The sequence below is a fragment of the Centroberyx affinis genome, unplaced genomic scaffold (genome assembly GCF_046629955.1).
Source record: "Centroberyx affinis isolate AG114_WGS23_722 - 3 ecotype Tasmania unplaced genomic scaffold, CSIRO-AGI_Caff_v1 ptg001542l_1, whole genome shotgun sequence".
NCBI lineage: Eukaryota > Metazoa > Chordata > Actinopteri > Beryciformes > Berycidae > Centroberyx > Centroberyx affinis.
Genome location: NW_027279998.1, coordinates 245,860 through 270,596, shown reverse-complemented (window position 1 = coordinate 270,596; position 24,737 = coordinate 245,860). Strand labels below are relative to the sequence as shown.

Here is a 24,737-nt window from a genome sequence, read left to right as displayed (position 1 = left end):
AATCTCAGAATTCTGAGAATAAAGTGAGAATTCTGAGATTCTGAGTTTAAAGTCAGAATTCTGAGTTTAAAGTCAGAATTCTGAGAAAAAAAGTTCTGAGTTCTTAAAGTAAAGAATATAGACACATTTTAAAATGGCTTGATCAGTAATTTTGTAAGGTATCTCATCCAAATTTGGAAGTAAACTCTTCAAGTCAATATTCTCAACGCTGACACGATTGTAACCAGCTGCATTTATTTCTTCTCATCACCTCATCGCCAAATAAGAGATACACATCTGTCTCTACCTCTAGAAAATCTGCTTGATGACTCGTGTCTTATTACAATGCTCTGATTAATGCAGTTATTACAGGCCCATACATTCATGATGATAGCTCCCTTTTCCACCCATAATTAGGAGAATAATTTAGTCCTGTTCTAGTTCCACTTTTCTGACAGCCTCATCATTCTAAAGGGCACAGATATGAGGGCACTGTGTGTGTGTGTGTGCGTTATGTGTGTGTGTGTGTGTGTGTGTGTGCGTCCCATCCATCCCCCCCACGCACACACTCCCTCCATCCATTCCACTTATTACCCTGTGTGTTTTAGCGTAATGAGCCTTTATAATGCGGCTCATCAGTATGCTGAAGGGAACAGGAACCCGTCCTTGGGGTTCAAGCAGTCTGCATCAAGTGGAATCATACTTAACCCGGTCTGATGTACAGCGGACTGTTCTCTGCCCCGCTGGAGGACATCACATTAGCATTGATTGCCCTCTACTCCACCCTGTATTCATAAAACAGAAGAAGAGGAGGGAGCAACAATCAGTAATCTGCTCAGTTGTCGGTGCACTGTATATTTCTTATGATCAAACTCTGCTTATCTCAATCCACTTTCAATCAATTATTCAATATATCACATATGAGGCAGCTGATTAAATGGCTTGGGAGACACTTCACTGTGGATTATTCTGTTGCTTCATTCCAAGTCATTCCTCATTCAGTCAAGGTTATTGAAGCACGGGGTTCCCACAGTATATAGAACTACCATTCCCACAATGCTGCGCGGGCGTCGCAGCCCAACCACTGCCCTGCTGGAGGCTGACCATGTGTTTGGATTGGTGCGACTGCCACCGGACGGCTGTTGGTAGGAAGTGCAGCAACGCGTGCTCCGTGACACACAGACAGGCGGCTCAATCCGGACCAGCAGCAGCAGAAATGTAATGATGGATTAGAAAATTATGTGCCTCGGCTGTCCTCAACATGTTCCCCGGAGTTTTCTATGCACTGCTGGCGGGCTTCCTGGGCGCCGTGGCGTCGTCGTCGGCCAAGCTGTCTCTCGGCGCCGACTACCTGAAGGGGGTTTGTGAAACCGGACTCCGGACCTGGGGAGAGCAGCGGAAATTTAGACAAGCGGACGAAACTACCGCCTGTGACTGGGTGAGGCATCGCCGCAGTTAAACTTGCTTGAATTATTAAAACGGCAGGGATTGGGCTGGCGTTGAATAATGTAGCAGCACCGCGCCTGCAGCCGGGGTGATTTCTCACGGAGCGCGGGCGGGAAGTTGGGGTCTCCCCCCCCCGCTCCGCCGCCTGACTCCAGCTCGCAGCATCAGCACCATCAGCAGCAGCAGCATCATCATCATCAGACGCAGCGTGCTGTGGGAGCCCAGCTCTCTCGTGCCGTGTCCGCGTGCAGAACGACATTGCAGCTCGTGGGACCGCTGTTGAAGTCGTGTTATCGCGTTATTTTGTTAAAGTATGCAACTCGTTTCGGCGCGGTCGTGTTGATACGCAGATTTTTAACAATTGAGCAAGAGAGAAGAATGTTATGTCAAATTTATAAAGAGGTCAGGTTCCTCGAATGACCTTCAGACTCGGCACTGGTCTCTCATGGTCTAGTTTGACAACATGAGCATCTGGGATCTATCTGTAACCTTAAATGGTTGAAATGTCACCTCTAATCTCAAATAGGACGTAATAGAATTTTAATAGAATTAAAATAGCCTATGATTCTTGCAGGTAGGATGCAAAAACAGATATTTGTCATTAAAAAGCGTTTGTATGCAGCATGAGGCCTGCTTACAGCCAATGTGTGCCTTGTATCAGACTAAATTTGAATCTTAATGTGGAAACTCAAACATTCTAGTCAGCCAAAGAGGAATCACTTGACTGGGCAATACAACCTGCCACCAAATTTGTTTTTTTTCCATTTTCAGCCAGACATCCTGAGGCTCCTCTATGGATGACTGCAGGATTTTCAACTGCATAATGCATGAATTTCACTCATTCAGTCCCGAGTCCTCATGTGACATATCTGCAAAAGCACAAGACTGACTGAGGGAAATTTATGTGTCAGGCACTTGCAAATGTTCTTTGTAGAAGGCTGAAACATGTTAACTGCCTGATATATTGGCTATATTTTCCCTTGATAAGTTGCCTGTCACCTGTCATAAAATACCTGGAGATATACTGAAAAGCTATTTTATGAAATTCATAACATAGCACTAAGCCTATATATGCATGTTTCAATAGTTTATGTTCATGTCTGTGAAATATGGATGTTATCTCCACTCTCTCTCCCCGCTCCTGTAGGAACTATATCACACACAACTCGTAAATTCTCACTTACAACACTATAGACACTTAGCCCATCTCCACATTACAGAACTAGTCATGGCAGCACTCCATCAGATATCGTGACGCACAGGTATGGAAGATCAAACTACATGTTGTTAAGAGCTCATCATCCTTAAACTACTTCAAAGAGAAACTGACAGCCGATCCGAACCAAGCTACATTATAATAGGCTATTTTCTACATAGCCACGGCGTCTAAATTTGCACTGTTGATCCACTCTCTCTCTCTCTCTCTCTCTCTCTCTCTCTCTCTCTTTCTCTCTCTCTCTCTCTCACACACACACACACTCTCTCTCCCTCTCTCTCTGTTTCTCTCCCTCTCTTGCGCCCATTTAAACCAATACTATCTCCCAGCTCAATGGCCATGATACAGTACATAAATGTGATTGTGTTGTTTGTTTTCCTAATCTCATATATGTGTTTCTTGTTTGCTCTCATACACATCATTTTCTTGTTATACTATTACAAGGCTGTAGAGCTGCAACGATTAATCGATTAGTTGTCAACTATTAAATTAATCGCCAACTATTTTGATAATCGATTTTAAGAAAAATAAGTCAAAATTCTCTGATTCCAGCTTCTTAAATGTGAATATTTTCTGGTTTCTTTACTCCTCTATGACAGTAAACTGAATATCTTTGGGTTGTGGACAAAACAAGACATTTGAGGACGTCATCTTGGGCTTTGGGAAACACTGATCGACATTTTTCACCATTTTCTGACATTTTATAGACCAAACAACTAATCGATTAATCGAGAAAATAATCGACAGATTAATCGACAATGAAAATAATCAATAGTTGCAGCCCTACAAGGCTGTGATGTGTCCAAATTGCATCAGCTATGACCAACAGTCTATTATTGTTTTCAGCCTATGGCTTCTGACCTCTCCTGCAAAATAACTATACAGTATCTCTTTCTTTTTTCCTTTATATCTATTTTTGTTGAGTGCAAATCAAATCAAATCAAATCAGATGTTTCTGTTCAAGTATGTATAAAACAGTCCACATCTCGTGCCCTCAGCATGAAATCAGCGCTGGGAGCAGAAAGCAGCGAGCTGTCACTCACTTCTTTATTATTATTTTTTCTCTCCTCGTTCAGCTCCACATCCCTCTGAGGCTGCTGTGCGGCGGGCTGCTCTTCACCTGCAATGCTGTGATGTGGACCTTCCTCTCCAAGGCGCTCAGGTATTCCTCCTCCTCCACCCGAGCCACTGTGACCACCACCGCCTCCAACTTCGTATCTTCCGTAAGTAGCAGCCTCGCTTCCTTGCCCTCCATTGTCTCGTTTTATTAGTTTTAGTGCTCCTCCATTCACTGACAGATGAGTGAATGTTCCTCCCAAGGCCTGGAGCCAAATACTTCACACCACAATGTAGTGGAGTGTCAGTTCATTTCAGAGTGACCTTCCTATCAGCGGCTTCACTTCCGAAAATAGGCCGGGCTATATCCAGAATTAATTGTCCTCGTGAAATACCTAAAGGGATTTCTTGTCAAAGTGCAACTCCATGTTTGACATTTCCCATCAGGGAAACTTTTGTCAAACTAATGGCTGTTATACACATAACAAATCAACATTTCACCTGGCAGTGCAATCCTTGGGAGCGAGTATCATATTGACTGATGGGAAACCCTGATTTCTTGTTTCCCTGCAGGCTTTCTTGGGCCAGTTGATCTTTGGGGAAACCCAGATAGCGTTGTGGTGGGTGGGGATCTCCCTGACCTTCTCTGGCCTGCTGGTACTGCAGAGAGCCTCGCCGCAGGATGGATACCAGAGTGCAGTGGCCAAGAGGAACGAATAATCTGTCTTGCCTCCATTAGCTCTGTTCAGCTGTTGGGCTAGCTATGGCACGCTGTGGTTTGGTTTGCATCCTCATTGATTATCCATCCAGCCAAAGAACAGCAAGATTTAAAATTAGCAAGCGCATTTAGCACACTTCGATTAACATCCACTTTAAGAACTAGAGTGAAAATACAAGGAGAATTACCAGTTCCATTGTTATTCTTCCTCCCCCCATCACTTTTTTTGTGAAATAGATAATTTCATATGTTAACTATTAAAACTAAATGCTACGCAAAACTTTTTCCTGATATACAGGAAGTGTTAAATATATAATCAATGACCATTAAAACAGTGCTGGCTCAGCTGTGGGCCAGCCTGGTTTGGTCCAGTTCTAAAGTCAGTGGAGATGCTGGCCTGCAGCCAGACGGGCCGTGGCACAGCTGAAGCCTGGCTGGTGGAGACAAGGTAATAACTCCCTGGGTCCAGCTTCCCAAAAGCTCTATAATCATCTTTGTCTACAGGCTTACACAGCAAAAATGATTTAAGTTGCTTCTGGGAAGTTTTTGTAGTCTGCACATCTCATCACCTGATGGAATTGGAAGTGTGAAAGAAAAAGAGAGAGAGAGAGAAAAGAGGGAGACAGATAATGCAACCCAACATGAATATGATTTGGGGACTTAGAGAACCAGAAGCATTTAGTAGATGAATGAGTGTCATGGTGTATTGACAGACTGATCTGAAGTCAGACTTCAATCATTTGGGTTTTGTACGTGAGCAATGGACAAATAGTTTCACTGGCAACGTGCATGATGTCACCGTTAATCAGCCTATGGATTATGCATCGCAGCTGTCAGATCACCAAAGCTTTTTTTATTCTCACATTCTCACAAGTTACTACGACACTCACTGTAAACATCCTAGACTGTGCATGCTCAAGGTGATGTTTCAGTCAGAGTACTTAGCTTACTAACTGCACTTCTATCTTCACACATACTGATGCATCATACCAATGTAGCGCTGAAAGGCCTCATCCCTGCTAGGAATCTGCTGTCTGCCTTGGTCTTTCTTGATAGCTTCAGCCTCAACCTCAAGACATGAGCATGATAACATTTTTGGATTCAGAGGCAGCTGGTCTTCCATTTCACGACAGATGCGTGCATGTTCCTACCAAGGCCTGAACCCAAATAACTCACACCAAAGCATCCTGGAGCGTCAGTTCATATCAGAGCGACCTTCCTATCAGCTGCTTCGTTTTATTTCAGCAGAGAAGCTTGTGACTTAACTGTTTCCGTTGAGCTGTGTGTGCCGTGCATTTGCAATCACAGACTATTCTGTTACAAATCATCAATATCAATCCATCAACCCATTATCGTTCGGGTTACACAGACATCTGGTTGCACACAATGCTTCCTTCTACATCCCTGCAGAGGCCAGTTGTCAGTGAGAGTGCAAAAACATTATACTTCCTTTATATCCTATAACACTGTGACGTGTATAATAGGGAGGGGCTTTGAGCATTAATAATGGAGTATTAATAATGGCAATACATGTTACTGGGAAGACATTTCAGTAAACATAAGTAAGTTAAGTAAGTGTACTATAGTATACAGGGATTTACCTGAGAATGACATCAAAGGTTACCTTATGGCATGGTACTTTGAGCTCACACTTTGCTGTTGTTTTGATACATATCAGCCATCATAATATAAATGCATAATGGTAGCTATAATATCTGTTGCTCGTATTCAACAACGGTCTATCTATCTGTAATATCCCACAGCAACAACGCACAATATATCAGACGTCCTTCCAACTGCAGCTGTGACTGCAGCTTTTTGTATCGTGTTATTTACATGCATCCCTGTTAATGTGATTGCAGTGACAATGTGATTATACAGCTATCTACCATAGTAAAGGCTGGCTGAGTGATGTTACATAGGCTCCTAGAGAGCAGGGCTGCACTCGCCACACAGGATGTTTCAAAAGTGGAGATAATCGACACCTGAGCCCTTCTCATCGCTCACAGCTATGCAGTTGCAGAGACAACAAAAGCGCATTCACTTGTTTATGTCTCCACTTTTTGGATCCTGGCTGTGCTACTTACGTTACTTAACCTACCTTTAATATCTATAATCTGTGCTTTTGATTCAGAAGACTTTTTGTGCCTGCATTTCTTCCTGCTGAGTTACCAGTATGACATGAGGGCAAACCATCAACCTGTGAACCCACTCTCACTGTAAGACAACCAATCAGCATTGCAGTAGCCACATTTATAGTTGTGTGACAGCGGTATGCCCCTGAGTGTGATGTATTTATATCAATGTACACATAAACTGTAGATGTGGTCGTACTCGGAGATTAGAAAACTGCTGAAATATGATCATGACCTGACAAGGTGTGTGTCACATAGATAAGTTATTGTGCTGCGCTGCGAGATAAAATAAAACCAGTAAATTTACTAGGACCTCGTTTAATTAAAGATAATGTTGATTCAACTCAAGATATGCTCCAGAGCTTCTTCGACAAGAGCAATCTTTCTTCGTTCAGTCTGAATTATCATAGAGTTATAATATTTAATGAGGGGAGCTTCAGAATAATGGATGGGAGACAATGATTTTGCATTAGTTGTATTTCTGCACCTAAATTATGTGCAGATGAATCATCATCACTTACATTTGGAGGCAACTGCACTGACAAATTTAACATTAGTTCAACCTTTAACTCTAGCCAGTGGCAGTGTCATTGCCCTCACAGACTGAGACTGACAGTGTGACTTAACAAATGGTGTGAAACAAACATTTGTAAAAGTGTAAATATCTTCTATTTATAGGAAACGTTTTAAGGGTGTGTAAACTGTCATCTCTGGTGAGAGATGAAACACTGTTAAATAACGATTAAATAAACATCTCATCTGACAAAAGACATTATTCTCTCGTCTTCATCACTCAAATATTGATTACATGTTGACTGGCAAGACATATAACTTCCTAACAGCTTCCTACTTCAAACAGAATAGCTTCCTGAGGATACTGTGCTTGCAGATCATTTGAAAAAGAGTGGATTGAATGTGATTTTACTGTCTGTATTTGAATGGGTAAAGAACATGTGATGCATAAAAAAACAACCAGTCCCTTATCTTCTACAGCAAACTGGGACTTTATAGCCAACCAGCTTAATATCCTGTCTTTGCATGCAAACACAGCAGTGGCTGAGTGTCTAATGAAGAGAGCGCTTACTGTAACTAATGAGGCTGGATGTAATGTTAGCCTTGAGCGGGTCTCCATCTACTTACAGTAAGCCTTATGCTCCATTAGGCCGGTCCGTCTCTTTTAAATGTCTCTGGCGAGAAGACATGAGTCAGATTCAAGCCCTGTCCCAAGCATTGCTCTCCAATCACATGACAGATAAGAACATGCTTCTGCAATGATGACTGAATATGTTCATGTTATTAGATACCCTAACTACTGTAACTGTTTGTCAACGTTTGTCAGGATTGATAATATGGAATAAAATACCCATAAGACTTACCCAAAGCAGCATGACATCCATACTATTTTATTTCATTCCCCTTTAAACATATACCACAATAATCATCACAAAATCAACATTATGTGGTCCAAGCACTATAAATGGCATTCATACCTGACCACACATAGTACTGAATGAACAATTCAAGAAAAAAAAAACAAGCTGGTGTACGTGTAAATTGGATAGCAACTTTGCATTTCCATACGATGGTAATAGTCAGTTTTTCTTTTATTAAAAACACCAGTGATTTTAGAAGCCTAAGAAAATGTCCCCACTGATTCTTACCAATGCACTCCTCTCTTGGCTGCACCACTCCAGACATGCATAGAGGTTATTTCACAGATGCCTCCCTTCATAAAGCACAAAATTTGGCAACATGTATGTTTAAATAAGTCCTTCGTCATCATCAAAACATGTTCTGTCTGTAGTAAGGCTTTTGAACGCAATTAGGCAAAGGCATTTTTAGGATTAAATGTTTTGATGTGGCCTATTTACTACCTGCATCAAATTACTCCTCACCGAAGGTAAAATCGACAGTCGCAGGCTTTGACACACAGAAAAGCCGTTCTGTGCTTTCTCCTCATGCTGGGTGGCCTAACACTGTCCACAGCAGTGACAATTACAACACACACTTCTGGCGTGGTCTTCAGGCCTCAGTGCACATTTTCCACTGGCCTAAATGTTATCAACGTTATGTCCTTTTTCTGTGTCAGACTCATAATCACAGTCTGTAACAAACTGGATTATCCACGGGCAAATTTCATCAATTTAGCATGGGACAATAACACTTAGGGTCAGTGCATGCAGAGAGCAATGTGTATTGCTTTATTCCCTGGCTGGTGGACTGTAATGGGAATGGTTACCAAACGAAGAGGTCAGCTATCTTCATGGGCACTTTCCTACACACACAGCTCTCAAATGTTCCAGCAATCAGCAGGCGGGACACACGATTTCCTCGTCCATTGGCCAAAGTGGCAGGTGGATTCCAAAAACTGAGCTGCCACATTCACCATTTCACAAGCCAAACTGCTTCTTAGAATAGAAACGAGACTGTCTGTTCACCTGCCAAAGTGTCAAATCTTCCCAGCCACAAACAAAATTAACCAGCATTTGGTGACTGGTGGTAATTCCCCGTCCTGTCAGGTATCCAGTTAAACATCTTGCTGCTCTGTTGGACAAAGGCTGACTCGAGCAATCGTCCTCCAGTGGCCTAGACGCCTGCAGCGTTGGGACTGGCCGTTCCAACAGTGAGACTATTCCTGTTCTCTGTGTCCTATAGCCTTGTCCTTTGTAGTGAACCTGCTCTGGCCTGACCAGACACTTGGCTATTCTCTATCAGAGGACAGAGAAACCACTATTAGACCTGGGTCAAATAGTAGTTACATGTAATTTGTGGCGTTTGTTCTAAATTTCTTTGAGTACCAGATGGGTGGGGTTTACTGCAGAAGGAAAATAAATGTCAATCACAGAAAGGTAGACTTTACTCTCAAAATATGTTCCTTTGATTATCTGAACAAAGCCACCCATCTGGCATCTGAACAGGCTGAAACAAACTATAAAAAGTATTTCAAATAGTATTTAACCAAGGTCTGATTCCTATCTCGCCCAGACCGTCACATTAAGGCAGAATACAAGTAAAACAAATAGCAAACGCCACTAATGCACTGTACTAAGGCAAGTCATCTGCAGCATTCAGCATAAGACTATCGCAATGATAGAAAAACAGCAAATGAAGAAGTGACGGGATCACAGCAATGTTTACAGGAAGACAAAACCAGGTCGACCGTCTCGGCACCTGGACTGCTTTGCTTTGAGCAAGAACATTCTGGATTTCACCCGGTGTTCACATTGCTTGGTTTCGGAAGCAGGAAATGATCAGACGTACTGTGGGAAGTCTTCTCTATTTGGAGAAAGCAGAATTCAGTCTCTGGTCTTGTTTCGCCAATCCTCATTAAGTGCTTCATGTCGACAAAGTCCACCGGTGAGTTTGAGACGTCTCTTTTGTTTGAATATTTTGCGGAGCATGGTTTTCAGTGGAAGCAAAACAGCTATACCTTACAAATATCAGTCAGCACCAAGAAAGAAACGGATAAAACAAAAAGAAAGTGACAGATTTAAAAAAAAAAAAAAAAAAAAAACAAAGAAGTATGATTTAACAAGACAACAGCTCACAATAGAACACCCTGAAATATAAATGATCCGTAAATGAGAGAAAGAAACAAGTAGAAGTGGTTAAGAGGAGTTCATGCTCAGTGAAGTCCAGCCGTGAGGGAGGGAGGACCGTGATTGATCAGTTGTACTCATCGTCAGTCCTCGCCCCGGAGCAGCAGGGCCGGCTGGCTGTGTGTGAGCGCGCTGAGCTCCAGCTCGGCTTCCCGGTTTCAGACGATGTACTGGTAAACGTCCGCCTTGCCGTGGTCGGGCGTCGCGAAGGGGCTCAGCCAGGCTATGGAGAACGGATGGCCGAACACCACCTTCATGTTCATCCATTTGGACTTTTTGGCCCATCTTCTCTCCTCCTTTTTCAGCTGCTCGATACCCTGTGTATATAAGATGAGAGGAGCGATTATGAAACAGATGGCTCTAATCTCCAGGTCTGACTGCCTGAGTCACATTCAAAGCTGCTGTAAAATACCCAGTCAAAGCATACCTGTGGCTGTCAACTGAAATATTAATGCTGCAACAGAAAATAACCCCTTGAAGGGATTAAAAATTAAGCATGTTTTGCATTCTTTTGAATTGCTCTTAGAGGCCTAAGTGACTCACTGCCTCGGCTATTTCTGACAGTCTCAGAGCAGCAAACATGAGATGTACTAATAAGGTAGAGAACTGCAGCACTCTATAAGACTGAAATTGATTGAAATAGATGATCATTTTAGTGAATATTATAGCACTGGATGAGTCATCCCTGTAGGTGGTTTGATACGCTATTCTCAAACACCCTGGAAGCCACAGGTAAGTCAATCACCTGTTCCTATCCATACCTGTATACTGATTTAGTGAACAGTTTGTCTTCCATCATGCAACAACACCTCTAAGCTATTCTAAAATCACTGTGAAGTGCAGCACCTTGTGACTTATTGCTTAAAGTGTACAATATTGTCGGTACCTTCTTAACCCATCTCTTAAGAGTCCAACCAAACTGAAGTATTACAGCTTTTTGGAGAAAATATCTTCAATTGTTACTGTTGTGTAAATTTGTGGATCTAGGTACAGCATTGCACACCACATATTTAAGTGAGAACATTTCTGGTAATTTAATTCTGGTAATAATATTTGGATAGTCTGTTGATACTCAACTATCAGGTGACAAATAGTAGATTATGAAAAAAGTGTTGCTTGCCTATTGGCTGCATCTCCACAACATTAGCCCCAACTCTAAGACCCTCGCCCAGACACTGAATATCTACAGACCACTTTTCACACAGTTATGAGTGTCACTAGTGTTTCCACTTACCGTCTCATCAGTACAGATGGAGTGGACCTGAGTCCCAAACATAACCGCCGTGAAGATCAGAAAGAGGAGGCCCTCAAAGCACAGGAGGATAAGGAGGATGACGGTGGCTGGAGGAGAGAAGTTACTGCACTCTGGGGAGGGAGGAGGAGAGAGGAGGAGAGAGGGGGGGGAGGAGTGAGAGAGGTTATCCGTGTCAAAAAAGAGAGGAACAGGTTGGTTAACTTTCTAAGTAAATAAGTAAAGTTTATATAGCACCTTTCAAGAGTGAGCATAACAAAGTGCTTCACAAGTTAATAAAACAATAACACATTAAGAAAAATAAAAAAAAAAGCAATAAAAAAAACCTTTGTTTATGGTTACAAGATGAAGTGGAGCACCTTACTGATGCCCTGCATGTACACACTGACTTTCCCATCAGTTCAAATAAGAGAGAGAAATAGAAGAAAACAGTAATGCGAGTAAACAGGCTGGAGCGCTAACGAAAAACATATGCTGGCAAATTTTGTCTAGGGCTGGGAAGATTGGCATCTCTACCAGCCACTTTGGGAGAAAACTAACCATATTCTGAAAATCTAGTTGGCTGGTAAAACAGTAATGTCCCTCGTGAATTTCATTTAATTTCATTTAATGTCCCTACAGGCCACTGTGGCCTGTAGAAAACAGGCTTGTACGGTACAGTATGATACTTACTCGTCCAGTCTTCTTCAAAGCAGAAAACGAAATGGAAGGCCACCAGGACTAGCGAATGTAAGGATATTAGTGCAATGTACATCTGAAAAGAAACATTGATTTGATATTAACATAGATTATATTCTGAAATAAACACATAATATCACAATGTTATAATGGAATTCAAAAACCATACAGGGGCTCTTAATCCAATAAATGATGAATGTATTTTGACAAAATTCAAAAAGGGGTTTAAGACTCACTGTGAAGAGCACAAAGTATTTCTGGTTGTTCTCTCCGACACAGTTGTTGACCCAGGGACAGTGGTGGTCCATCTTTTTGATGCAGCGTTTACACACACTGTGGATACACACACACACACACACACACACACAAATAATAAAGCATGAAGAGATAAGATGAAAGCAGAAAAGCCAGTCGAGCTAAATATTATGGGCAAACTGTGACCTACTCAAGTTGCTGGGCAGGAAAAAGACCAAGCAGAATATATATTTAATTAATAACAGTAAATCACAACACACACATAAACTCTGTCAGTCCATCCACCTTTAGCAGGGTAATTCAATGCTGGCACTGATAGACGTGAGGAAGTGGAACAGCCTGCTAAGCTTGACTGCGCTCTCAATCACAGTGGCTGATGTGTGTGTGTGTGTGTGTGTGTGTGTGTGTGTGTGTATGTATGTATGTATGGGGTGGGGTGGGGTGGGGTATAATTTATTGAGAGAACCGTAGCTGGCTGACAACTCAAGTAAGCCTCGACAGCTGATAATCTATCATCTCCAACGTGCTTCGCTTACATGCTCTCTCAGGTAAAAATAAAGCAGGTATGGTATTCCAGTATATTATTATTCTTACATATATTTATAATATACTATTTATAATAATCTCCATAGTCTGAACTTGGGGGAAAGGGATCCTGGGTTTAGTGTGATGAGAATCTATCACAATAGTTATACATAATATACAAGTTTACAAGGATTTGACAAATAATTAATTTGTTAGTCAAATCTCAATTAAAGGTTTTGAATACCTTTCATAAATGCAAAAACCGAAATAACAATAAAGGGTTGTTAATGCAAAAAATAGTATATAGTAAGAGGATATAGTATATAGTAAACAGTAATAAAAATAAACTATATAACCTTAATCTTTATTATAACCAAGACACCACAGTAACTTGGTTCAGGTTGTTAACTAAGAAAATCAATTGTCTCTGCTCTGTTATGGAACAGTTACAGTATCAATTGTTTTTGGCTTAAACAACTAAATAGACCCCACACACGCACATATATTTGAAACAAATACAAAATAAAGTTGCAGGCCTTTATATTACATATCATTCTTATGTGTAGTTTGAGGTCAGTGTGTTATTTCACAGTGAATCATCTCAAACCACCCACAAGGATGACTCATACAATGCTATAATATCCACTAAAAAGATCATCTATTTCATTCAAACTGACACCCCATTTTTTCCCTTTGAGACACAATGACTCACTGACTTTTACAATTCAATTACTCCGCAGTGTTTTTGCACTTTTCATGCCTCGAGATCCCAGGGAACCCGCTGAGCAGCCACAGAGGGAACTCCTTATTATCAAGCTGCGAAGTCTAGAGGGAAATGCTTCGCAGCTCCCATAAAAAAAAAAAAAAAAGACAAACACACACACATAGGCAGGAGAATAGGAGCAGGAACAAACACAGGGGAGGAGGGGGGGTTTCCCAGTGGGACAGTCGTCTTAGGACTTCCTCTGTAAGGTGCAGACTGCAGCACAACGCTCCACCCAGCCCGGTCCCACAGCTTGCATGTTGCAGTGGTTGCAAAGATCAGTTTCGGTAATCCCCTTGTAACATTTTCCCACGATCTACACACACACACACACACACACACAGCGATGTACCTGCAGTGGTGGGCTCTGTCAGGCTTGATGCTGCAGCACTTGGGACACTTGTAGACAACCTGGCCCGGTTTCAGCTGGAGGCTTTCGATGAATTCCTTGGTGGCGTTCCCTTTAGGCACGGCGCCCTGGGAGAGAGGTGAGAAAACATGAAAAAGTGGTGAGGAGGCTTTCGATCATTTTTTAGATTACTGCAGATGTCTAACGGTGTTTGCTTTACATTCATTTAGCTGCAGATGGAAATTCACCCCCACAGCTAGAAAAATGTAAGCACAACAAAAACTTTATCATCTGGCCTTATTGCTCAGCCTGCCAACCAGAAAAAAAAGAACAATAGCATACAAATACAGCATAACTGTCCATATATTATGATATAAATATCCAAAAAGAGCCATTTTTAACTGCAACACCTACTGGAACTGATCCTTGAATGGGCCCAAGAGCAAAACTGGGTCCCATAAACAAAATCCCTACCTACCCTGACACAAGAAAGAAAAACTCATCTCAAAAATAAAGGTTCTCTTAGTTGTGACATGTTATATTATTGGGGGACAGTTTATAAGAAGTGTGTTACAGCCTATATAGTAAATGTGTTCGTTCTATCCTTTGAAACAATGAAAGGGAGAGTCTTTTGAAACACTGTGAGGATGTGGCTTTCCACAGAAACTGTAAGACTGATCACCTAACCGAGAGGCAGAGTAACTAGACTGACTGACTGACCGGGTCTGTGCACATGGCCTTGGCGTGAGAGGCGAGGGCGAGGAAGGCCAGGCCGTTGAAGAGCGCCCCGTTGATGAGGCTGTAGGCCACGTTCTTGGCGGGCAGCAGCATGACGAACAACACCACGAACTCGGCGTAGAAGACCAGGAACCAGGTGATGACGCCGCACACGATGCCGCAGCCGTCGCGGATGAACCACATGGTGTCGGAGCCGGTGCGGGGCGGGGGAGGGGCGCAGTGCTCGGGCTTCAGGTAGCCGGCTTGCCGCTCTATGTCCCTGGTGCGGTGCGCCGGGCTCTTCATCCTACAACATCCGTGGCTCTAGCCGCATGCTGGGAGGAGCGAGGAGAGACAGAGAGAGAAGAAGAGACAGCAGAGGGAGGGAAAGATAAAGAGCAAGAAAGAGGAATCAGGGAATTAGGCGAGAGATTTGGATTGGGTACGGATGTGTCAATGAGGGGAGGTACCGCTGCGCCCCGCTCTGTGCTGTCAGCAGTACTGGGACACAACTGTGTAGGAGTGCTGTCCCACAACAATTAAGTTTGTGTAAACAGACTAATAAGTAGGCTACACTCTCATGTAATATAGAGAGCAGGAAATAAGGGACACAGTGAATCAGCAAATGAGCTGCCTGACAATACTCGGGAAGAAGCAGGAAGTGAAAGAGGCGTAAACATTGACTAGTCTTATCCTGAGAGGGCAAACAAACCATCCAGATTCCTCTCACAGTGAGAAAAGAGGAGGAGGTTGTCGGTGGATTGAGAAACTAAAATTCAGCTATTCTGTTGTTCAAAGTGAAACAGCCTACATAGTTCTCCTGGACTGCACTGGGTCTTAGTCTGTGCTCTGCTCTGCTCTCTCTGGAGACTAGGCATGCGAATGAGGAATAACCTTTAAACAGGTTTGAGTGTGTGGACAATGCTGACATGGCTTCAAAAGGGCCGAAATGTCAGAAAACCAAAAATAGGCCTCGCTATTATGCCGATAAACTATAATAAAACAGCTCGTCCCCTGAGGGCGTCTGGACCACAGCGGCCCCTTCTCCCCTCTAAAACCCAAGCTTGTAGTTAGTGCAGTCAAATTGCCTAGTCATTCCTGAGAATTTAATCTATCCGTCAACATCATCTGCGCGATAGCCTAATCTCACTTGTATGTCTGCTAATTAGGATTTGGCCAATGATCTTGGCAGTTCAGCATTCATCCCCAAGGATAGGAATTTAATCAAAAGATTTTTACAGCAAAAAGATACAGCAGCATTCCCACAGCATGTTTGGGAGGAGATTAATCGAAGCCATCTCTGGATCAAACTAGAATATATAATGATCCATTACAGCCTAAATCCAGATCACTCACAGACCCTTTTCCCCCTCCGTCTATGCATCCAATTCCCTGGCCCTCCTCCCAGCTCGGTGCCTGCCTGGCCTCTGACTCCGATCCCTGATCTACTGTAAAAAAAAAATCAACCTGTTCAACACTTCCTCCTCACGCCCACATTGCACCACCACCAAACCAGAACACCCTCTTTCATCACACGTTCACTTTATCCCAGCCTGTGGATGAATCCTTGCATAAGAGGGTCTGGGTCAATCTCTTTAAATTCAACCAGCTGAGAGAGATATATACCCTAAACGCTTGTTTGTGCTTGTTTGGTGTGATTTTCTATGTGTAGCGTGCGTGGGCTGTGCAATGTGCATTAATTATACCGTATATTTAGAGTAGGCTGTCTTGAAAAAGCTATACAGATCTCACTGAAACATATATGTATAAATAAAAGGATTCATAAACATCACATTTTGCATAGGATTCCTGCTTCTAGAACTGGAGAATCGCGTTCTGTTGCTTCTTATCTAATTTCAATGTTTATTTTTTTTAATCTTGATGAAAATTCACTGAATAAAATGACAAACCCCAATCCTGCTGTGTATCTTGACCCTTTCTACGCTGCCTGTCACGACACATCAAGTCAAGCTACATCCTTCCTTCTTTGAAGCTGAGTGGGAGGTCATGTCGGAGGTCCAGTGTGTCGGTCCGCAGCTATCACTTTCACCAGAGGCCAGGGATTAACCATCTGCCCCGACAGATACACCCTGCTCTTAATGGGCTTACAACACTTACAGCTGATCCAGCTAATTTCACTCAACAAGGTGCCCAAACACTAAAAACAGACCCAACCATCGCAGCCATCACAAGCCATACATAAGCTGTGGCAGTGAGTAAAAGTAAATAACCGATGTAGATTCAGTGTTTCCTCTGTAGTTTTAAGCAGCTGTTGTGCTTAAGGGGATAATTCTAGTTTTGTCCCATATCTGTCACTGTTTGGGTCTAAGTTAAGTTTCAAGTTGAGGCTTGAGTGCTAAAAATGTTTTTTAAAACATAATTAAATCATTACTTCAAAAACATTTGGACTATTTTAGCTTTAGATGATAGTAAAATGAATTTACAATTCCTAATTGTAGTTTCACTATTTCTCTAGCAGTGGTGGGTAATCTCCTTGCTGTGGTGGCGCACCGCTGCCAAATGAATACAGAGGAAACACTGAGATTCCTTTCATTCCAACAGAGATAACCTGCCTCACTAAATCTTATCAGACATAGGAAAGATTTGACTGTTTGCTTGTCTGCGTTTAGCACTGGAACAGAGAATATAACAATCTGACTTTGTGCAGAGAGTGGGAAATATGTCTGTGAATCACGTTTTGTCTATCAGACAAGCTACAAACACAAAAGGCTACTTATTAGCTAAACCCAACATAGAGAACAGGCCTAACATAGACATTATTATGACAATTTATACAGTCCATTATACATCTGATTCAGCTGGAGGTTTCAGGTCAAACGTGCTTCAGTGAGGGGGATGCCAGGAATATAGGGCACTCGATAAAGGTGTCGTGATCATGTGAATGGCAGTTACCATTCATTTCATGAGAGACAAATAGGCTAAAATGGCCCGAAATGAGATGTTCACTGAAAATGTGTATGATCTGACAAGATAAGAACCTGCTGCGATAAAGTGCCAAAAGGACTGGAATGGAACTGCCTGCAAAACCAGAGTTCATTAACAACAGTCAATTAAATCAATGGCCTTTTGTAGTAGACTGGTGAATGGGTCTATAGACTGCCCCCAGTGAATGGCCACTAAGCTATACAATGAATGCATCTGACTGAGTTCAGTACTGCGTAACAGAAACACTTTACAGAACAGCCCCCCTTTCCTCTTGTAAACCTAAAGAAACGAGACAACAGTCGATAGCTGCAACATTATTTCTTAGGGCTGCAACTAACGATTATTTTCATTGTCGATTAATCTGTCAATTATTTTCTCGATTAATTGATTAGTTGTTTGGTCTATAAAATGTCAGTGTTTCCCAAAGCCCAAGATGACGTCCTCAAATGTCTTGTTTTGTCCACAACCCAAAGATATTCAGTTTACTGTCATAGAGGAGTAAAGAAACCAGAAAATATTCACATTTAAGAAGCTGGAATCAGAGAATTTTGACTTGTTTTTCTTAAAAAATTACTCAAACCGATTAATCGATTATCAAAATAGTTGGCGATTAATTTAATAGCTGACAACTAATCGATTCATCGATTAACCGTTGCAGCTCTATTATTTCTAGCATCATGAAGTCTCTGCAGCGCTGTAAGACCAGATATGTGAATGTGCCAGAGTTACAGCAGCGAGCTAACTCAAAACTTGTGTGCAGCAGATATTCAATTAATGATTTATGGATATGTTTGATGCCCTGCTGCTAGAATGCCTGGAAGAGTGATTAATAGGATTGAGTGATGGTGGCAACTACTGTGGGCAGGCAGGATGGGAGGCATGGAGAAATTTAGAGATGACTGGATTTGACCCCCTAGTGAGATAAACAGTTAATTAACACACTGATGTGATTTCAGTTTATAGCTAACCTCACTCGGCATTCCTGACAAAACGACAGTCCTTGGACTATAAGGTAACATGTTGCAACTTTTAACCGTTCAGCCCTGTTGCTAAATCACAGCAAAAGGAAGTGTTTCAGTTACAAACTAGCACAGGTTTTAAATGACGGAACTGATGAAGATATAATGATCATAATTTACCAGCAAGTAGTAATACAATATTGTAAAATCAACCAGGAAGTGAATCTAGCAACCTTTAGGGTCTTGCTATCCTTGTCTTTGGGTTTATAGGGTAGCTTTGATTCAGTAATGGATTAAGATGTATAGCGACTGTTATATTAAGACGATTTCAAACACATCTGCCCTGCTGAAGTGTCCTTGAGCAAGACCCTGAATCCCTGCCCAGCTCCAGAGGTGCTGCTCTGTAGCAGACCCTGACCTTTGACCTCCCTGGAGACAAGCAAGCAAAAAGAGAATTTTCCTTTGGTATTCAATAGAGTATCACATTATTATCAAATTATAGAGACACAGTGATCTTAATCTGTCAGGTGGTACTACAGAAATCTCATAAACCCGAGCAGGAAGTGTCTCTAGCAGCCCTCACGGTGTGGTGTGAAGCTGGACACTACGCCTTCTCCTCGGGCTTCATGGGGTTGGCAGCTGATAAAGGCATACGGGAAATGTCACGTTTAAAAAAATGTAAAAAGCAACAAGTCACGTCATTTAGACACCATACCTCGCACCCTCCTGGCTTGTCGACGAAAGTTTGTAAGAAGTCCTCGCGTAGTTATGAAGCTCGGTTAAGTTAAAACGCACAAAAACTGACAGTGAGTGGCACCTCCGCCGCTCCGCCCGTGTAGCTCAATCCCGGCTAACCTCGCTGTTCTGCGGGCAGCTTCCAACGGCTCAACGGCTCGACCCCCAGCTCACTGTCGCCTTTCCTCGGTTTCGACGGGCGGGTTTCGCGTATTCGTATGTAAATTACAGCGGGGTTAGAGTCCCAATATACGCCGTTACCCAACTACTTTATTGTTTCTTTCGTTGGCAATCCAGAAAGCTCTGCGGGCAGGACAACAAACGCAGAGCCAACCAGGAAGTCTCCTCCACTCTCTCCTGCCTGCCTCCCATGCGCAGGACTCCGCACCGCGCGGAGCAGCGGAGCGGCAGATCTGGAATCAGTTAGTAACCGTCTCCTGGCAACGAGGTGTGCATATGTGAAGATATTCTGACCCAGGGTCTGTGATGGGGATGGGAATCCTGCTGCATTGTAAACATCGAACAGAGCAAACGGATCTCCCCCTTTTTTTCTCTCTTTAGTGTACAATGCAAGTGTCATTCAAATGGAAACCTGTCGAGCCTTTGCTCTCTCTTTAAATAAATAGAGTTTGAATGGCGAGTGAAATATACGCCTCAGAACGACTTATATCCTTTATGGCAGCAAGCAATATCACATGAAAATATATCACGCACAGAAAGAAAGTTATTTTAAAACTGTATTTCAAAGTTGTTTGAAAAATGAAAGTGTATTTTTTTGTATGGCTCATTCATTATTAATCATTTTCTGTGCATTGGTACTGGCTGTACTATGGCTATTCCACATCAATGGGCGGGGTCCCTTTCATTTGCTGAAAGATCATTTGGAAACTCCTAACCGGGCCATCCGGGTGTGCAAAGCCTGCGCACCCCCAGTCTGCGATTTTGTCACCTATTGATGACGTAGTGTATGCGCGACACACATGCTACCACTACCAGTGTTTTTACATTATGGCAACGGTACAAGTTAGCGAGGCTGAGAAAGTGTACATCTTACACGGTATACGGGTAAGTTTAATTCTCAAATAGGCGCGATAGTTCAGCCTTCGACTCTTCTAGATTAAATATTTCGATAAATCTCAAGGCAGCGAGGTCTTTAATGTCAGAAAGTTCGCTGACGTTAGCTAGCTAGTACTACTTCCTAACTGATGGATGCTTCTTCTGTTGTTTTTCTGTTGTCATTTTCATGCTTGTCATCAGGATGACTTGCGGGTGGATGGAAGAAGCTGTGAGGACTACAGACACATGGAGATCGAGACTGACGTGGTTTCCAACACAGACGGCTCAGCCAAAGTCACACTGGTAAATTTGTCACACCTAATGTCTTAGGTGAAGGCAGTGTGTAAAACCTTTAACACTGGATTTAAACCCATAGACTGTGGGGAAAGCATGTGGAAAATGTGGCAAAGCACACGGTCAGGATGGTTTATTCTTCCAAATACAAGTCCAGTGTTAAGTGTGAATCAGGTTAAAAACAATCAAAGTCAATAACATAATAATAAGGAAACAAAACAATAGCTTTTAACCATGGTTTTAAATGGAAATAACACGAATTTCACCTCTTTAAGGCATAACAATACAGCACCTCTATTATCTTCAACAGATACATGTTAACTGTTGGCTCCCTGCAGTTTGAACCTGGACTAACAACACATAGACAAGACGCTCCTGACGTTAATCTGTTCACTCTCTGTCACTAATCATCCTACTAACACTTTCTAACTGAACATCATGTAACATAGATGCTGAATAATGTACACCCATCTGTTAATAATGTATCAGAGGGAACCTTACTATTTACTTTTTATTAGCTATTCCTTCCTGTCTTATTCTTATATTATACCTTAGGATGACTTGAATGATTGTCTAATGCTTTGTGTTTTGTACCCTCCAGGGCCACACCGCAATTCTAGTTGGAATTAAGGCTGAGATTGGGAAACCACGGCCTATGGTACCAGATGAAGGATATTTGGAGTTCTTTGTTGATTGGTAGGTACAGTATGGTGCTACTGCCATTAGTAAAGTAAGGTTAGCAATGGGTAACCAGTTTTATGTTAGTGTTTTGATGGAAACCCTGACTACCACCAGGAGGTAGTGTTGCATCACTTGTTCCCCATGAGATGCGTTCCCAAAAGATAATGTTCATGGACACCATAGAAAACATTAGAAAACAGTACTCTGTCTTTCAAGTCTATCCTTAAATATCCGATGAACATGCCTGGAGATACCTACTGTTTCTCCCTCACTACTTTCCCACAGACTTAATAAATAATAAAAATACTGAAGGTGAGTAAACTGCCCACTCTTGTTTTTCTAGATCGACAGATAGGTAGATAGATAGATATCTTGTTACCTCACATCTTGTGTTACGCTACATTTTCCTTGTTTTTTTCCTTCCTTCACTAGTTCGGCCAATGCAACCCCAGAGTTTGAGGGTCGAGGAGGCGAGGAGCTAGGCACAGAGCTGAGCAACACTCTCTACAAAGTCTTCAACAACAAACGCAGTGTGGACTTGAAGAGTCTGTGTATCAGTGCTGGGGAACACTGCTGGGCGCTCTATGTGGATGTGCTGGTGAGCGATCATTGTTAAAAATTAAATAAATCTGTTCTCCACTAGCTGCAGGACAAAGCTCAGATGTGGTTTAACAATTTGCTCAAATTGAAGAAAGTCAATGTCAGAGTTATATATATATATATAGTACAAATTATCGTTGCAACTCAATGAAATCAGATTAGCATCTCACTTACTGTGTTGCTTTTTAAAAATGTTATGCGTGTGTGTCCTGCAGTTCTTTAAACTTCTATTCCTACTTTAGGCTTTGTAAAAAATGTACAGACAGGTTATTTGCTGATATGTGGATTGTTTAGAGCATCAAAAAAGTGAAGAACCACTGGATTCAGTTACTGCCAGTCAGGCTGCAAAGATTATCTCTTTGCTAAACTATGTAGATGTGGTACGTTTCTCCTAGACAAAGTATTTCTCTGGTTCAATGGAGGAGTGAATTGGAAAAGCGCTGTTGAAGGTCTGGTGTACTCATGTTTCATGGTCGTCACTGAGGCAAAATCCCACTCTGTTTTTGTTTCCACAGCTCCTGCAGTGTGATGGAAACCTATATGATGCCATCTCAGTAGCTATCAAGGCAGCTCTCTTCAACACTAAGTAAGTAAAATGTCATACTGGTTTGGGTCTTTGGGTCTTTATGAAGGGATTCCCAAATCCCACGGTTAATTATCGCTGTCAGACCTTTTCAGTTTAATAGACTCTTTGTTCATATAGATTGAATTGATTTCATGGGGAATGAAAGCTAATAGCCAGTTCTCTGATTTTTTTCCCTGTGCTCTTAACAACAGAATTCCCAAAGTGTTCATATCAGCGGACGACGAAGGAGGGAAGGAAATCGAGCTGTCAGACGACCCTTATGACTGCATGAGACTCGACGTAGAAAACGTTCCCTGCATAGTGACCTTGTGCAAGGTAAGACCGCATGCTGACATTCACATCACTATTTCTAACTATCATTACCTGCAGTTAAAGTGATGTTGTAGCACCTTGGGTTGTGTAGCTTCCTGGCCATGATATAACCCCAAAATCACACCTTTTTTCACCTATTTACAGTTATTGGTAAATGTATTAGTTTCTTCATTCAAGTTTCCTCTGACCGGATTTTGGTGTTGCACTTGTTCAAAGTGAAAGGTTTAATAACATAAAGAAAGCGATTCACTTAAAAATAATTCAGCAGAATGACTCATTTTTTAATGTATTGTCAGAATCTGCTTTGTTTGCGTTCGTTGTGTATGTGCTAGAAGTGTGATTTTCAGACCTGTTTTGCCAAACAATGGCAGTGAATGGAGAGAGAAAAAAACGCAATTCTCCAATTCCCTCTACCGGAATCGCAGATTTTGGGGTATTATCATCAGCAAGAAGCTACACAACCCAAAGTACTACCAACATCATATTATTTCATTCTGTTTATCCACATTATGCACTCATTTATGTGTGTGGGCTTGTTGAATAAACGGCCAAACGTACACACTGCTAATCCCTCCTGACTTGGCCTGTCTGTCCCCAGGTGGGCCACAGGCACGTGGTGGACGCCACGCTGCAGGAGAAGGCTTGCTCTGTGGCGAGCCTCATCATCTCCGTCACACACAAGGGCACGGTGACCTGCGTGAGGAAGGTGGGCGGAGGCAGCCTGGACCCAGAGAGCATCTTTGAAATGACAGAGGTGAGTCAGAGGGTGCGCAGCTCTCTCGCCTTCCTCCTCTGCCATCTGTCCTCCTCTCCCCTCCCAGCTGAGGCATTAGCATAACATGAAGATGTGAAAGTTGACCTTCAGCCAATAAGGCGGGTTTTTAATCTCTCAGTTGGATGAATCCGCTGTTACAGAAATATACTGAATGTAAAAGCTTTCTGAGATCTTTTCAGACGGTTTGAATGTGCTGGTTTGCTTACTGTTTACTGTCTAAATTTAAGTGTATACATATCAAATTAAAGCAGACAGTGTGCACTAAACTCATAGTCATTGTGTCAATTCACATTTGGAAATATGGGGCCATAATATCTAACACTGAGATAACCATTAAATACTTATGGAGCTCACTGCACATGGTGTTTTTTGCTGAGTTTTGTTCCAAAATCAGGGATTTTTTTTTAAATTAAGGATCAAATTATGGTGCTTTTTCTAACATCCTAGGTAACTTAAGGTCTTACTTGGCAAAATCCTAACTTTTAAAAACTAGAGATATTAGAGAAATTTCATGATGAACCTAAGGTACTGCTAATAATGCTAATATATGCTAATGCTAATATGTTGTGTTGCTCCCAGGCAGGTAAACGGGTGGGGAAGGCCCTTCATGCCCCTCTGATGAAGCTGCTGCATCAGGAGGAGAGTTTGGGAAAGAAGAGACAGAAAGTTGGCTTCCTTGGTTAGGATCAACTATCTGTGTATGTACATGTCTAATTTTCTAATAAAGCTTTTTAATTTGTATAGTGTGCTCGTCTCTGTCTTTACTGAAACTTAAATACATTTATTTTATATACCTTAGGGGTATGATGAATACATTACATACATTACATTTTAATCACAACGAATTAACCTGTGTAGAGGACGTCATGTTTCAATAAGTAATAATCAATAATCTAATATGAGAAAGGATACTAAAGATACTAAGCATAAGCACAACGAGGAGCTTCAGGTCACATCTGAGAGTCTAAACTAAGATGCAAAGAGATCCTGGACAGATATTCAAAACCACAAGCAGATTAATTAAGAACAAAATCATCAAGGCCAAATTGAAATACAAGGAAAAACTGGAGCAGGAATTTAGCAGCATGAACACTAAACAAGCATT

At 42.0% G+C, this 24,737-nt stretch overlaps 3 protein-coding genes across 4 annotated transcripts; 2 read left to right on the top strand and 1 right to left on the bottom strand.

Annotated features, from left to right (window-relative positions):
• Positions 1 to 1,240: 1,240 nt before the first annotated feature.
• On the top strand, positions 1,241 to 4,417 carry LOC139650764 (transmembrane protein 42-like). Its single transcript, XM_071527516.1, has 3 exons — positions 1,241 to 1,417; positions 3,718 to 3,864; positions 4,271 to 4,417. The coding sequence occupies exons 1-3, from the start codon at positions 1,241 to 1,243 to the stop codon at positions 4,415 to 4,417; spliced, it is 471 nt and encodes a 156-aa protein (XP_071383617.1).
• A 3,520-nt stretch (positions 4,418 to 7,937) lies between these two features.
• LOC139650745 (palmitoyltransferase ZDHHC3-like) lies at positions 7,938 to 19,711 on the bottom strand. The gene is made up of 7 exons (XM_071527490.1): positions 19,309 to 19,711; positions 14,692 to 15,023; positions 13,975 to 14,099; positions 12,316 to 12,412; positions 12,074 to 12,155; positions 11,384 to 11,514; positions 7,938 to 10,466 (listed from the first exon to the last, which is right to left on the bottom strand). Exons 2-7 carry the CDS (start codon positions 14,992 to 14,994, stop codon positions 10,308 to 10,310), a joined length of 897 nt encoding a protein of 298 aa, XP_071383591.1. The 5' UTR covers positions 14,995 to 15,023; positions 19,309 to 19,711; the 3' UTR covers positions 7,938 to 10,307.
• Positions 19,712 to 20,271: 560 nt separating this feature from the next.
• Positions 20,272 to 24,354, top strand: exosc7 (exosome component 7). 2 transcript variants are annotated; one of them, XM_071527512.1, is made up of 8 exons: positions 20,278 to 20,393; positions 20,586 to 20,687; positions 21,280 to 21,374; positions 21,792 to 21,957; positions 22,475 to 22,545; positions 22,737 to 22,860; positions 23,456 to 23,611; positions 24,212 to 24,354. In XM_071527512.1, exons 1-8 carry the CDS (start codon positions 20,337 to 20,339, stop codon positions 24,314 to 24,316), a joined length of 876 nt encoding a protein of 291 aa, XP_071383613.1. In that variant the 5' UTR covers positions 20,278 to 20,336; the 3' UTR covers positions 24,317 to 24,354. The 2 variants fall into 2 exon arrangements, with proteins under 2 accessions (XP_071383614.1, XP_071383613.1); XM_071527513.1 differs by lacking the exon at positions 21,280 to 21,374 and having other exon boundaries at positions 20,272 to 20,393.
• The last annotated feature ends 383 nt before the right edge of the window (positions 24,355 to 24,737 follow it).